The sequence below is a fragment of the Panicum virgatum genome, chromosome 7N, assembly GCF_016808335.1.
Source record: "Panicum virgatum strain AP13 chromosome 7N, P.virgatum_v5, whole genome shotgun sequence".
In the NCBI taxonomy this organism is placed as follows: Eukaryota; Viridiplantae; Streptophyta; class Magnoliopsida; order Poales; family Poaceae; genus Panicum; species Panicum virgatum.
The window spans coordinates 35104448-35119672 of record NC_053151.1 but is presented as its reverse complement, the minus strand read 5'-3'; the positions used below and the strand labels follow the sequence as shown (position 1 = coordinate 35119672).

The 15225-nt window shown below is 46.2% G+C and overlaps 1 protein-coding gene across 1 annotated transcript; it reads right to left on the bottom strand.

The window, feature by feature from the left end:
- Positions 1-672: 672 nt before the first annotated feature.
- Positions 673-3902, bottom strand: LOC120681184. Its single transcript, XM_039962708.1, has 3 exons — positions 3289-3902; positions 1062-1958; positions 673-954 (listed from the first exon to the last, which is right to left on the bottom strand). The coding sequence occupies exons 1-3, from the start codon at positions 3332-3334 to the stop codon at positions 908-910; spliced, it is 990 nt and encodes a 329-aa protein (XP_039818642.1). The 5' UTR covers positions 3335-3902; the 3' UTR covers positions 673-907.
- Between the last annotated feature and the right edge of the window lie 11323 nt (positions 3903-15225).

Below are 15225 nucleotides of genomic sequence, written 5' to 3'. Positions count from 1 at the left end.
TTTGGGAATTTCTTCTAAGTCCCAAACTTTATTGGTATTCATGGATCTCATTTCATCTTCCATGGCTGCAAACCATTTGGATGAATTGGCGCTTTTCATGGCTTCTTCAAAAGAGGTGGGATCACCCTCATTCTGTATTTCTTCACTATGATAAACTTCATAGTCTTTAAAAATAGCTGGTTTCCTAGTTCTTTGTGACCTTCTCGGGGCCACTGCGACTGGTATTTCTTGCACAGGAGGCTGTTGTTGCTCCCCCTCATCTATGGCAACGGGTTCTATTTGGTCCTGAGGAACAGGGTCCTCATTTCCATTTAATGCCAAGCTAGGAGAACCAACAACAGGTGGTGGCACCACAGTTTCTTGCAGTGCAACGTCAGGTAGACTGACAGCAGGTGTTGGCACTGCAGTTTCCTGCTCTATCGGTGCCACAACCACAGGTAACGAGAAATAAGGCTCTTGAATCATCAGAGTGGGAACGTATACCCGCTTCTCCTCAAGGTCGATTTTTCTGGCTACTATGCTCCCCCTCGAAATATGGCCTAAACGACAGTGCCATAATTTCGACGAAATTGCATCAATTCGTTTGCGTTTCTTAGTAACATTCTCATGTGAGGAGGCATTTTTATTCTCAGAACATACTGCATTCACATTCTCAGATAATGAAAGCAAGTATAATTTGTCTTGTCGGAAGGCAAGACCAACACATTCTGAATTAACTTGTATCTTACACTTGCCATCACCAAAATGACAAGCAATAGCGTCATCATCTAATTTAGACACACTTATTAAGTTTCGTTGCAAAGACGGTACATAAAGAACATCTCTCAAACAAAGTACAAAGCCACTATGTAATTCTAAATGAAATTCTGCAATGGCTTCGACTTCAGCTTCTACACCGTTTGCAACTTTAATTCTTCTTGCGCCTCTTGGCAGGGTCCTCCTCATACTTGATCCCTGTAAAGAATTAGCAACATGAGTAGTTGCACCAGAATCAATCCACCAAGTGGATTTGTCATAACTTAAATACAGGGATTCGTCTACAAAAGTAATGGTGTCCTCACCCTTTCTTAACAACTCTTTCAGGAATTCTGGGCAATCTCTCTTGTAGTGCCCTCTCTTTTTGCACTTCAGGCACTGGTCTTGTTCAACTGGGAAATTTTCCCAGTCTTTTTGTGGAGGTGGTCTGGAAGGGCCACTCTCATGCTGATTCTTGCCTGGTGGGAAATGTCTCTTGTTATGCTTGAAGTTCTTATTCTGAAAGTTCTTTTTCTTGTGCTGAACTTGAAAAGCAAGTTCACCACCATTGGAGTTCTTAAGGCGATCTTCTTCTTGAACACACATGCCAATCAGCTTGTCAATTTCCCAATCTTCTGGAAAAGCGTTATAGTTGACATGAAATGCCTCAAACGCCTTTGGTAGGGACTTGAAGACCAGCTGAACAATGAATTTTTCTGGCAAAGGCATGTCCATTGTCTTAAGCTTGTTGGCCATGTGGCTCATTTCTAAGATATGTTCTCTGATGCCACCGCCAGTGTATTTCTTGGTGATAAGCTGCTCAGCAAGAATGGCAGCATAAGCCTTGGAAGAACCAGTAAACTGACTCTTCACCTTTGCTAAATATTCTGAAGCGGTGTCACAATCTGGGATCGCCATCTTGATGGCATCTGAAGTGGAACCCTTCATGACCATAAGACACTTGCGGTTGGAATCATTCCAACGTGTCTTATCAGCATCATATCTGGTCATAGCAGAGTCATAATTCTTCTCTCGGATAGCCCAAGCAGCAGCTTCTTCATTCTGTGCCCTTACGGGCTTTTCTGGTTCTTGTGGAGCTGGCGTTGTGATGGCCAAATCTATATTGGCCATCGCCAGAGCTATCTCCAATTTCTGGTACCATTTCCTATAGTTGTTGCCATCCAGTTCAGGAATGGCATTCACATAAGTCATAGCATTAGAGCCTGAAATTTGAATTCAAAATTTGTGAGGACAACAATAAATGCATGTATCAGTTTAACGTTGGTCAAAATTAAAACATGCAATAATCTGTACATTAAATCTAAATCACCGTTGGGCAGAAAAAGATATAATGTATATAAAATTCTGAACAAAATTATAATATTGCAATATCAACTTTGGTCAGAAATTACAACATTATAATATACTGAAAATTCTGAGAAATAAATTCTATAAGCCTCTATATCAATTATCTCGTTGGTTCAAATTAACATAGAGACAAAATAAATTCTTTGCAGCGGAAAACATGTAAAATTCTAAATATTCAGAAGCATAATTCTTGTTAATTTCTGCTCTAAAAACAATACACGTTGGTGTATTTATTTATAGAGTTCAAATTCTAATCAAATACATCAAAACATATTCAAAAAGCTTCTGAAAATAAAAAGAAAAAAAATTCTAATCTGTACTGTTCATCCGGCCCACGAGCCAATTCGACCCGCGGGACACCCGGCGCGGCGCGCCTGGGCCCGAAGCCCAGCAGCCAACGGCCGGGCCGCCAAAACGGCCCGGGCGGCGCGCCCTCTTGGGCTGTTTCTGGCCTGCTTGGCCGGCGGCCGCGCTCTGACCATCGGATCGAATCCGACGGCTGGGAAACGCAAAAACCGCGGCCGGCTGGATCTCCCGGAAACCCTAACGCCATTCCATTCCTCCCCCCTGTTTCTCACGCCCGAGCAAGCGAGCGGCGGCCATGGCAGCCCGGGGAAGTTGGCAGCACGGCGGCGCCCTCCGCCGGTCCCCTCGCCGGCGCGTGCGCTCAACCGAGTGGGAGCGCGCCGCCGTCGAGCGGACTGGAGGTGGTGCACGGGTCGTGCGCCGGTTCTGAGTGGCGGCCGGGGCCCCGCGCGCGGTTGCGCAACGGCGACCAGCGGCGGCCGGATTCTTTGGCGCGCCCCAGTGAGCGGCGGCGGCCGAGGAGGTGAGTCCCCCCCTTTCTGTCGAGTTCTTGATTCTGCGGGTTAGAGTTTCACGGGTCTAGGGTTAGGGTTTTCTGGATTGGGGATCTCGGTCAATCCGAGATCAATTCGATGTTCTTTCTTCGATTTGCATCGAAAACAATTCTTTCTCCTTCTAAACTCTATCCCAAAACCCGATCTATGCACTAGATCGGCGAATGATACCAATGTTAGTTACAAAATTCTAGGGTTCTACACTGGATCGATATCTAGGCATACAAAATCGAGTACGGGGATATCTTCTAGTAGATAAACATGGGGTTCATCCTAGTTCTAGTACAACAAAAAGAGAGGAAGGTGTGGAGATGGAGGTGCAAACCATCCGTGGAAGGGGGCGCAGAGGAGCTCGACCCCGCGGGTGCCATGGAGTCGATGGAGTCGAGGATGGAGGCGAGGAAGTCCGGGTTGGCAAGATGTGGATCCGGCGGTGACGATGGGCGGCGAGGGTACCGGTACCCTTCGGGCCGGTACCGGCACTGGCCGGGAACTGCGGCGTCGGTGGGGAACGTCGTGGCGGCGCTGGGGTGCTTCCCGTCGGCCTTGCGCTCCCTTAGATCGGTAGGGTTTGTGGGAGAGGGGTTTGGCAGCGGTCAACTTGGGCTTCCGTGCCCCGGCCCCCCTCCTATTCTATATAGCGCAGGCGACGGGGGCCCACCAGCCATAATGACTGGGCGCCCCCGATCAGGGCGCGATCAAAGGGGATTTGGCCCGATCTTTGGATCGGGCCTGGAGATCATATCCAACACTGTTTTCGGTGTGGAAGAATGGGTCACTCCAAACGGGAGTGCCCAGAAGAGGAGGACGAGAGCTCAGAAGAGGAGGGAGAAGAGGAAATCAGGATGAGGAATCGCTTTAGAGATTGGATGAGAGGATCTCCGATAAAAAGAAACAAGATGCAGAATACTACTGTCCCTGCTACGCCACAGCGAGCAAATAAAGCTCTGAACTTTCCAGCTCACAACTTCGGAAGATATAGGCAGCATCAAGTGCCACGTGCGACGTTCAGGGCAAGAACAAAGAGAGGGGGTTACAGCAGCCTTTGCTGCTGGAAGGAAAGAAGAAGGTTTCCACACCAAAGAAGCTGCCCGACGATGTCAGTAATTCCTTAACAAATAGTGTGCACCAACTGGCAATGAATGACCCTCACCCATATTTGAGTGCTTCGGCTTTTACTGGTGTTGGAGAAAAAGTTTCAGGATTAAACTCCTTTTTTGATTCTGGTGGGAGATCAACCTCGGACTCTGCGGAGGGGAACAAAGCTTTAACAATGAGCGAGAAGCTGCAGGCGGCCAGGAAGGCCAGGGCCAGAGGCGTACATGACAAGCGACCAGGAGGAAAAATCCCGAGCCCTATTAAGGACATAGCCAAGCAGAAAAAAGCAAAAACGAGGTGCACGTCTGCGGTTCTGGAGGCAATCCACAAGCTGCAGCATGGTGAAGTGCCCTCGGTGGAGTAGAAACTGAAGGAAACGGAAAGATTGGCTGGTGATGACCTGGGAGTAGATCAGATGAAGGAGGATGTTCGCGGGACCGACCAGGAGGTGCCTGGCAACCTGACGGGAGCTCACGACAAGCCCCGTCAGGAGCCATGAATGCGTTGGCTTGGAACTGTCGGGGGATCGGGAACCCCCGGACAGTTCATGAATTAAGTGGCTTTGTTAGGTCACTTCATCCCAAAATTGTTTTTCTTTGTGAAACTAGAGTCAGTAGTGATAGAGTGAGTAATCTTAAGTGGAGATTGGGCTTGCGTAATTGTCTTGCTATTAGTAGTGTCGGTTTAAGTGGTGGTTTGGCTTTATTTTGGGACGAGTCTTTGTATGTCTCCTTGCTGTCCCAGGGAGATCGTCATATTGATGTCTTAATAAAAGAAGAACCGAGTCAGGCTCCTTGGAGAGCCACGTTTGTTTATGGAGAGCCCCGAGTAGAGAATAGATATAAGATGTGGGATCTTTTGCGAAATCTGTGTGGGGAGTGGGCTGGGCCATGGTTTCTTATGGGTGATTTCAATGAGGCAATGTGGCAATATGAACATTTCTCGGAAACACCGAGAGCTGAACGGCATATGATGGATTTTCGCGAAGTTCTTAGTCATTGTGATCTCCATGACATTGGTTTTTCAGGTCTGCCATGGACTTACAACAACAACCAGGCAGGTAGTAGGAACATTCGTGTGAGACTTGATCGTGGAGTAGCCAATTCAGATTGGTCGCTCAGGTTTCCTGGAGCTCAAATAAATCATCTCTGCTCCTCACGATCTGACCATAAGGCTCGTGTGTTGTCTCTTACAGGGTCAGACGATGGTGTTAGAAACACTGCGAGTTTCAGGTACGAGATCATGTGGGAGCGTGACCCCAGCTTGGGGTCAGTACTTGAAAAAGCTTGGATGCGTAGGAACCCGGGGAGTGACCTTGGAAGCTTAGCGAAAAACCTCAAGCACATGGCGGCATCCCTAAAGACGTGGAGGAGAGAAAAATTTGGAAATGTCACTAAGGAAATTGAACGCCTTCGGTCTCTGTTGGAGCAGCTGGAAGGTGAGGATAATATTGGTAATAGAGCTGAAATTTTGCAAGTGAAGATAAACCTTGACGAGCTGCTATACCGAGAGGAGATGATGTGGTTACAGCGCTCAAGAATTAATTGGTTGAAAGAGGGCGACCGAAACACAAGATATTTTCATCGAAAGGCCCGATGGCGTGCAAAAAAGAACAGAATTCGCAAATTGAAGCGTGAAGATGGAAGCTGGTGTGCTAACCAGGAGGAAATGAAGGGTATGGCTTCCCAATATTTCTCTGATCTTTTTCTAAAGACATGTCTATAAACCCCGACGACCTAACCAATTTGTTTGATGCAAAAATCACTCCGGAGATGAACCGGGACCTATGCAGACCGTACAGCGAGGAAGAAATAGGTAAGGCCTTGTTTCAGATTGGACCTCTAAAAGCCCCAGGGCCGGACGGCTTCCCGGCATGGTTTTTCCAAAGAAACTGGGGGCTAATGAAGGCAGACATTATCACAGCTGTGCAGAATTTCTTTGAAACGGGGGTCTTGCCTGATGGGGTCAATGACACGTGCATTGTACTCATCCCCAAGATTCAGTTCCCTGAGCAGTTGAAGGATTTTAGGCCTATTAGTCTGTGCAATGTTATTTATAAAGTGGTTTCTAAATGCTTGGTTAATAGACTCCGGCCCATTTTGGAGGATATTATTTCGCCTAATCAGAGCGCTTTCATCCCTGGGAGAATGATCACAGACAACGCCCTCATCGCTTTTGAGTGCATTCATACCATCAATTCTAGCAGAGATGATCGAGGTAATTTCTGTGCGTATAAATTGGATCTATCTAAGGCATATGACCTAGTCGACTGGGATTTCTTGAACAATGTTCTTCTGAAGCTGGGCTTTCAAAGTGATTGGGTACAACGTGTCATGACTTGTGTGACATCAGTACGATATTCAGTTCGCTTCAATGGGTCGGCGTCGCCGCCCTTTTCCCCGACATGCGGTCTTCGCCAAGGTGATCCTTTATCGCCATACTTATTCTTATTTATAGCTGATGGTTTGTCGCAGTTGATTCACAGGAAGGTGCAGGACAATACTCTGTTAGAGCTGAAAATTTGCAGAGGGGCGCCGGGTATATCCCATTTACTCTTCGCGGATGATACTTTGCTCTTTTTCAAGGCTAAACCTGAACAAGCACTAGTCGTGAAGGAAATCCTGGACACATATGCGAGGTGCACGGGTCAGTTGCTGAACCCGTCCAAATGTTCAATAATGTTTAACAAGAAGGGAGCCGAGGACGATCAGAATCAGGTCAAACATATTCTGGGAGTGGAACTGTCCTCTTTTGAGCCAAAATATTTGGGGCTCCCCACCCCATCGGGAAGAATGAAAAAGGACAGATTTCAATCTCTAAAAGAAAGGCTGAGTAAGAGATTAAGAGATTACTCGGAGAAACATATGTCCTCAGGGGCTAAAGAAGTGCTCATTAAATCTGTGGCACATGCACTTCCCACCTACATCATGAGTGTTTTCCAAATTCCATTGGGGTTGTGCGATAGCATGACTAGCATTATTAGGGAGTTTTGGTGGGGCACTGAAAAAGGAAAAAGGAAGATGACATGGGCGGGATGGGACACGTTGATTCAGAAAAAGAGTTATGGAGGTATGGGTTTCAAGGATCTCCGATTATTTAACCAAGCACTGTTGGCTAGGCAAGCTTGGAGGCTGATGGAATACCCAGATAGTTTATGCGCCCGTCTGCTTAAGGCCAGGTATTACCCAAGAGAATGTTTGGTTGACACATCCTTCTGTTCTAATGCTTCTAGTACTTGGCAGTCTATTCTGCACGGGTTAGAACTTTTAAAGCAGGGCGTGATTTGGCGCATTGGGGATGGTAGGAAAGTGAGGATATGGAGGGATCCATGGATTCCCAGGGAGTTATCGCTAAGAGTGACAACGACAAAAGGCAGACAAAGAAGCAAATGGGTGGCCGAGTTACTGGATGCAAATGGCAGACAATGGGATTTTAACAAGCTGATTGCCATGTTCAATCCTGCAGACGCTGACGCCATTGCCAGGATCAAAATTCCTACTCGTGCTTCAGAAGATGTTCTTGCATGGCATTTTGATAGGACTGGTACCTTCACAGTTCGCAGTGCCTATAACTTAGCCATGCAACTAAAACATAAGCAAGGTGAAGAAGCATCTAGCTCTTGTTGGAGTAATGGGCTTAGCCCATTACTTCTAAAGCATTAAAAGAATTTAAAGTCCACTATTAATGCTAGGGAATCAATGCTTAATTCCGTACCGGGAATTGAGGAGGATCTCAACCGACTTAAAAGGTGGACTTCGTGTACACCACTTGTGAAGCCGGTAAGAGGAGGATGGTGAACCACACGCGTGCGCTCGATCGCCGAGCTGGGCCGGGCCGTGGCTGTGGCCGAGGCCGAGACGAGGCGCGGCGCGGCGCGGCCGGCCGGACGGGCGGTGCGGTGCGCGTGCGCATGCGCGTGCGCGGCCGGACGTGACGTGCAGGTGCCGGTGCGGTGCGGTGCGATGCGATGTGATGGCTATTTTGCCGTTGACAGCAATTAATCGTGCGATTAAACGTGCAATTAAATCTGTAATTAATGGCCATAACCGCATCACCTAAATGACTCTGATGGTGTCCAGGTTCAACGATCCTGAGCACCTGAGTCACTATATAAGAAGTGCCATTCCCCTCATCCATTCTGCACCAGAGCACTGAGGCAACTCGGCTCCTTTCTTCTCCCTCTCCAGTTGCAACAACTGAGTTCCCCAACGCTAATTTCTGCGCGCACAGAATTAGCGTGAGCAGGCCTCCGAAACCTTGCTCGCCTTGAGATCCTGCACGGGATAGGCGGGCAATCAGGTTTTTGGGTAACGCTTTAGCGTGATTGCTCAAAAATACAAAGGCTTTGCCCGATTGAACGACTACTTCCTGGTGGACGGGCCGAACGACTACGTCGACTACATTCTGGTGGCCGAACGACTACGTCGACTACATCTTGGTGACCGTTCGCGGGGCTGCACTGCGAACTTCTTCCTGCACCGATTTAGTTCGACTACTTCGACTGAGGCCAACCGAGTAGATGTCTACTCCAGTTGGTAACAGCGCAGCCAATGCCTCCGGCAACGGCCCCGCTTCAGGGTACTCCCTGAAACTTTGGTTATTTATATTGTTTATGCTTATCTGTGTGATAAGTATAAACATGTTCACATGTTTTATTTTACTCCTTAAAGTCATAGAAATATTGCTAGTTTATACATTTAATTTTGGAATTAAATTGTGCCCGAAATTGCCTAAATTTCTAACAATCCAAAAACCTGATTGTGTTAATAGGTTTTCGGTATCTAGCTTTGCTGCATCAATCAAACCACCACCTTTTGATGGTTCAAATTACAAACGTTGGCAAGAGCGGCTTATACTGTGGTTAACACTATCGAGAGTGATCCATGTGAAAGAGGGTAAGTCTGAACAATTCTCTCCAAAGGAAGGGAGTGCGTTCGATGAGGCTGATATCCTCTTTCGAGGCTTGATCATTAGTGTTCTCGGTGATAACCTGGTGGATTCTTATATCCGGCTGCCAACTGGCAAAGCATTGTGGGATGCTCTTGAGGCTCAATATGGAGTATCTGACGCCGGGAGTGAGTTGTATATCATGGAGCAGTTCCTTGAGTACAGGATGGTCGAAGACCGTTCTGTAGTGGAACAGGCTCATGAAATACATACTCTGGCAAAAGATCTCAAAAATTACAGCAAAGAGTCCCCATGTGTGTTACCCAATAAGTTTGTGGCCGGAGGTATAATCTCTAAGCTGCCACCTTCTTGGAGGGACTTTGCTACTTCTCTAAAACACAAGAGACAGGAGTTCACAATAGATGGACTCATAGGGACTCTTGATGTTGAGGAGAAGGCGAGAGCAAAGGACATACGTGGGAAAGGAGTTGTTGGTGCTTCAAGTGCCAATCTTGTTCAGAAGAACAACTCCCACAAGAACAAGAAAAAGCCACCGCAGGACCAACCAAAGACTAAGAAGACAACCACTTTTAAGAAGAAGAAGACGGGAGCTTGCTATGTGTGCGCTAGTACGGATCACTTTGCTGCAAAGTGTCCGAACCGCAAAGGCAACGACTCCGCCAACATGATTATTAGCGAGCCTGGAGGAACTTCGGGGTACGGTAATTTATTACCTACTGTTCTTTCAGTCTTTGGTTCACCCGAGTAGTGGGTTGACACTGGTGCTAATATTCATGTTTGTGCTGATGCTTCTTTGTTCTCTTCTTACCAGACCGGCGGGACTTCCTCCTTGCTGATGGGGAACGGATCACATGCGCGTGTTCTTGGTGTTGGTACGGTAAATCTGAAGTTTACTTCGGGGAAGACCGTGCAGCTGAAGAACGTGCAGCATGTCCCCACCATCAAGAAGAATTTAGTCAGCGGCTCTCTACTGTGTAGAGATGGTTTCAAATTAGTCTTTGAGTCCAATAAATGTATCTTGTCTAAGTTTGGTACTTTTGTTGGAAAAGGTTATGAAAGCGGAGGCTTGTTCCGTCTTTCTTTGTCAGATGTTTGTAATAAAATTGCATACAATGTTATTAACGTTGATGAAACAAATGTTTGGCATTCGAGGCTTTGTCACGTTAATTTTGGTTGTATGATGCGCTTAGCTAATTTGAGCTTAATTCCAAAGTTCACTTTTGTCAAAAATTCTAAGTGTCATGTATGTGTTGAATCAAAACAAACTCGTAAGCCTTATAAGACCGCGGAGGCAAGGAGCTTGGCACCCTTAGAATTAATTCATTCCGATTTGTGCGAAATAAATGGAGTGTTGACAAAAGGTGGTAAAAAATATTTCATGACTTTGATTGATGATAGTACTAGATTTTGTTACATCTATTTGTTGAAGTCAAAAGATGAAGCTTTACACTACTTTAAAATCTATAAAGCTGAAGTAGAAAACTAACTTGAGAGAAAGATCAAAAGAGTTAGGTCAGATCGTGGTGGTGAGTATTTCTCAAATTTATTTACTTTATTCTGCGAGGAACATGGTATTATTCATGAAAGGACGCCTCCCTATTCACCTCAGTCAAATGGGGTTGCCGAAAGAAAGAACCGCACTCTAACGGATTTGGTTAACGCCATGTTAGATACAGCGGGACTTTCCAAGGAATGGTGGGGTGAGGCTATATTGACTGCATGTCATGTCCTAAACCGTGTTCCTACAAAGAATAAAGAGATAACTCCATTCGAGGAATGGGAGAAGAAAAGGCCAACACTGTCATACTTACGTACATGGGGTTGTTTGGCAAAAGTGAGTGTGCCAATAACCAAGAAACGTAAGCTTGGACCTAAAACTATGGATTGTATCTTTCTAGGTTATGCTATTCACAGCGTTGGATATAGATTTTTAATAGTGAAATCTGGAGTACCTGACATGCATGTTGGTACTATAATGGAGTCCAGAGATGCTACATTTTTTGAAAACATTTTTCCCATGAGAGATGAAACAAGTTCATCTAGGCAAGAGTTCATCGAGGATGATGGCTCTGCTGAGCCGATAGAACACAATAAACATACACTTGTAGAAAATCCTGAGGAGGATAACAATGATGCTCCGAGAAAGAGCAAGACACAAAGAACTGTAAAGTCTTTTGGTGATGATTTCTTTGTATACCTCATAGATGATACACCCAGAACCATTGAAGAGGCATATTCATCTCCTGATGCTGACTATTGGAAGAAAGCAGTAAGGAGTGAGATGGATTCTATTATGTCTAATGGAACCTGGGAGGTCGATGAACGTCCTTATGGATGTAAACCGGTTGGATGCAAGTGGGTGTTCAAGAAAAAGCTTAGGCCAGATGGTACTATTGAAAAGTACAAGGCTAGGCTTGTGGCCAAGGGTTATACCCAAAAAGAAGGAGAAGATTTCTTTGACACTTATTCACCAGTCGCCCGATTGACCACAATTCGAGTGTTACTTTCCCTGGCAGCCTCTTATGGTCTTCTCGATCATCAGATGGACGTTAAGACGACTTTCCTCAATGGAGAGTTAGAAGAGGAGATCTATATGGATCAGCCGGATGGGTTTGTATCAAAGGGTCAAGAAGGAATGGTTTGTAAGTTGTTAAAATCTTTATATGGTCTCAAGCAAGCGCCTAAGCAGTGGCATGAAAAGTTTGATAGAACTTTGACCTCTGCCGGCTTTGTTGTGAACGAAGCTGACAGATGTGTGTACTATCGCTATGGTGGGGCTGAAGGAGTGATTTTGTGCTTGTATGTGGATGACATACTGATCTTTGGCACTAGCCTTAATGTGATTAAGGAAGTCAAAGAGTTTTTATCTCAAAATTTTGAGATGAAGGATCTGAGAGAAGCTGATGTTATCCTTAATATAAAACTGGTAAAAGAGATCAATGGTGTTGTGATTCTTACACAGTCTCACTATGTGGAGAAGGTGTTAAGTCGCTTTGGTTATAGCAACTATAAACCTGTCTCAACACCATATGATGCCAGTTTAATTCTTAGAAAGAACAAAAGGATAATGCGAGATCAGCTGAGATATTCTCAGATCATTGGTTCATTAATGTATTTAGCGAGCGCTACAAGACCTGACATCTCGTTTGCTGTAAGCAAACTGAGCCGGTTTGTTTCAAACCCGGGAGATGATCATTGGAAGGCTCTTGAAAGAGTAATGCGCTATCTGAAGGGGACAATGAACTATGGAATTCACTACACCGGGTACCCAAGGGTACTAGAAGGGTATAGTGATTCAAATTGGATTTCTGATGCTGATGAGATAAAGGCCACAAGTGGATATGTGTTTACACTTGGTGGTGGAGCTGTTTCCTGGAAGTCTTGCAAGCAGACCATCTTAACGAGGTCAACTATGGAAGCAGAACTCACAGCATTAGATACCGCCACTGTTGAGGCTGAGTGGCTTCGTGAGCTCCTTATGGACTTGCCGATAGTTGAAAAATCGTTATCGGCAATCCTAATGAACTGTGACAATCAAACGGTAATTGTCAAGGTGAATAGTTCAAAGGATAACATGAAGTCATCTAGACTTGTGAAAAGGCGGTTGAAATCTGTCAGAAAATTGAGAAACTACGGAGTTATAGCCCTGGACTATGTTCAGACGGCTAAGAATCTGGCAGATCAGTTTACAAAGGGTCTTTCACGAAATGTGATAGACAATGCATCTATGGAATTGGGCTTGAGACCCACGTGAGTCATTCTATAGTGGAAACATGTCCTATGTGATCGGAGATCCCGTGAATTAGGATGGTGAAACAAACTAAAGTCTGACTGTGAGAAGAGAACCTTTGTGAAAAGGGCTCATTCCGTGTATAAGGTGCATTTCTCTTCTAATCTGTATGGCAGGTTGGTCTATACCTTAATGTGTGCCAGGTGGTTTCTTTTAAACAAATGAGTTATTTTCTTGAAACAAAGATGTTGTCCTACAGAACATCTGAAAGGAACACACCTATATGAGTTTGACCACTAGTCATGGTCTATGAGAATTGGGTATTCTCTAGAAACTCATGAAGGGCCTGGAGTATGACTTATAAGCTCCAAACCGCGGGGATGCTTTTGCAGCCTAGTACCAGTGCAGGGCTCTGGTCAAACTTGTTTGCACAAAACTGGCAATTCAAGGCATAGTCTATTGCACAGTTGTGAATAAGTGTAGCCTTTGTTCTAGATGGAAGTTCAACTTAACAGTCTCTGTCGAATACTGGTATATCAATGAGGGAATGAGGATATTTCTAGTGTGGCTTGAATTTCTTGGTGGGGATTGTTGGAGTAATGGGCTTGGCCCATTACTTCTAAAGCATTAAAAGAATTTAAAGCCCACTATTAATGCTAGGGAATCAATGCTTAATTCCGTACCGGGAATTGAGGAGGATCTCAACCGACTTAAAAGGTGGACTTCGTGTACACCACTTGTGAAGCCGGTAAGAGGAGGATGGTGAACCACACGCGTGCGCTCGATCGCCGAGCTGGGCCGGGCCGTGGCTGTGGCCGAGGCCGAGACGAGGCGCGGCGCGGCGCGGCCGGCCGGACGGGCGGTGCGGTGCGCGTGCGCATGCGCGTGCGCGGCCGGACGTGACGTGCAGGTGCCGGTGCGGTGCGGTGCGATGCGATGTGATGGCTATTTTGCCGTTGACAGCAATTAATCGTGCGATTAAACGTGCAATTAAATCTGTAATTAATGGCCATAACCGCATCACCTAAATGACTCTGATGGTGTCCAGGTTCAACGATCCTGAGCACCTGAGTCACTATATAAGAAGTGCCATTCCCCTCATCCATTCTGCACCAGAGCACTGAGGCAACTCGGCTCCTTTCTTCTCCCTCTCCAGTTGCAACAACTGAGTTCCCCAACGCTAATTTCTGCGCGCACAGAATTAGCGTGAGCAGGCCTCCGAAACCTTGCTCGCCTTGAGATCCTGCACGGGATAGGCGGGCAATCAGGTTTTTGGGTAACGCTTTAGCGTGATTGCTCAAAAATACAAAGGCTTTGCCCGATTGAACGACTACTTCCTGGTGGACGGGCCGAACGACTACGTCGACTACATTTTGGTGGCCGAACGACTACGTCGACTACATCTTGGTGACCGTTCGCGGGGCTGCACTGCGAACTTCTTCCTGCACCGATTTAGTTCGACTACTTCGACTGAGGCCAACCGAGTAGATGTCTACTCCAGTTGGTAACAGCGCAGCCAATGCCTCCGGCAACGGCCCCGCTTCAGGGTACTCCCTGAAACTTTGGTTATTTATATTGTTTATGCTTATCTGTGTGATAAGTATAAACATGTTCACATGTTTTATTTTACTCCTTAAAGTCATAGAAATATTGCTAGTTTATACATTTAATTTTGGAATTAAATTGTGCCCGAAATTGCCTAAATTTCTAACAGCTCTTCGCCAAATGGGGAAAGAAATATATGGTCAAACATCTGGAAGACAAGGGTGCCCCCAAAAGTCAAAATCTTTGCATGGAAGTTAAGCAAGGATATTCTGCCAACCAAAAACAGCAAGTTCAAGAGGAAGCTGGAAGCCGATGGAACCTGTGACTTATGCGGGCTAGCTTCAGAAACAAGCTTTCATGCTGTGGTGACCTACCAGCAGGCGTACAACTTGAGGCAGGCTATGCGTGAACACTGGGAGTTACCAGCAGAGCATCGCTTTGCTCCTAGCGGCCCGGATTGGCTGTTGGTACTTCTCGATGGGTGCACAAGTGAGCAGAAGGAAAACACCCTCCTAATGCTATGGAGAGCTTGGCTCGTGCACAACAACATCACCCATGAATAAGGGCCAACGGGAGTTACGGATTCTGTTCATGCGCTGCTCTGCTTGAAATCAAGCCTGCAAGATGCAGAGAATCATCAAGAGCTCGAGTTCAATGGCAAAGGAAAGATGCAAATAGGATCTGCACAAAGTGGTTTGCGCAAGGAGGCATCTAATCCCAGGGAAACCTGGTCACTTCCACCTGATGGGTGGATCAAGCTGAATGTTGATGCATCCTTTGTGGACGCCACAGGCTGCGCGAGGGCCGGGATGGTAGCAAGAGACACCGAGGGAAGGGTGAAATTTACTGCCTGGCGTGCGCTTTTCAACTGTGCTAGTGCAGCGGAAGCGGAAGCACATGCTTGTGTTGAAGGTTTAAGAATTGCCTCCCAATGGTGCCATCATCCGATCATCCTGGAATCGGATTGTGCTTGTGTGACGC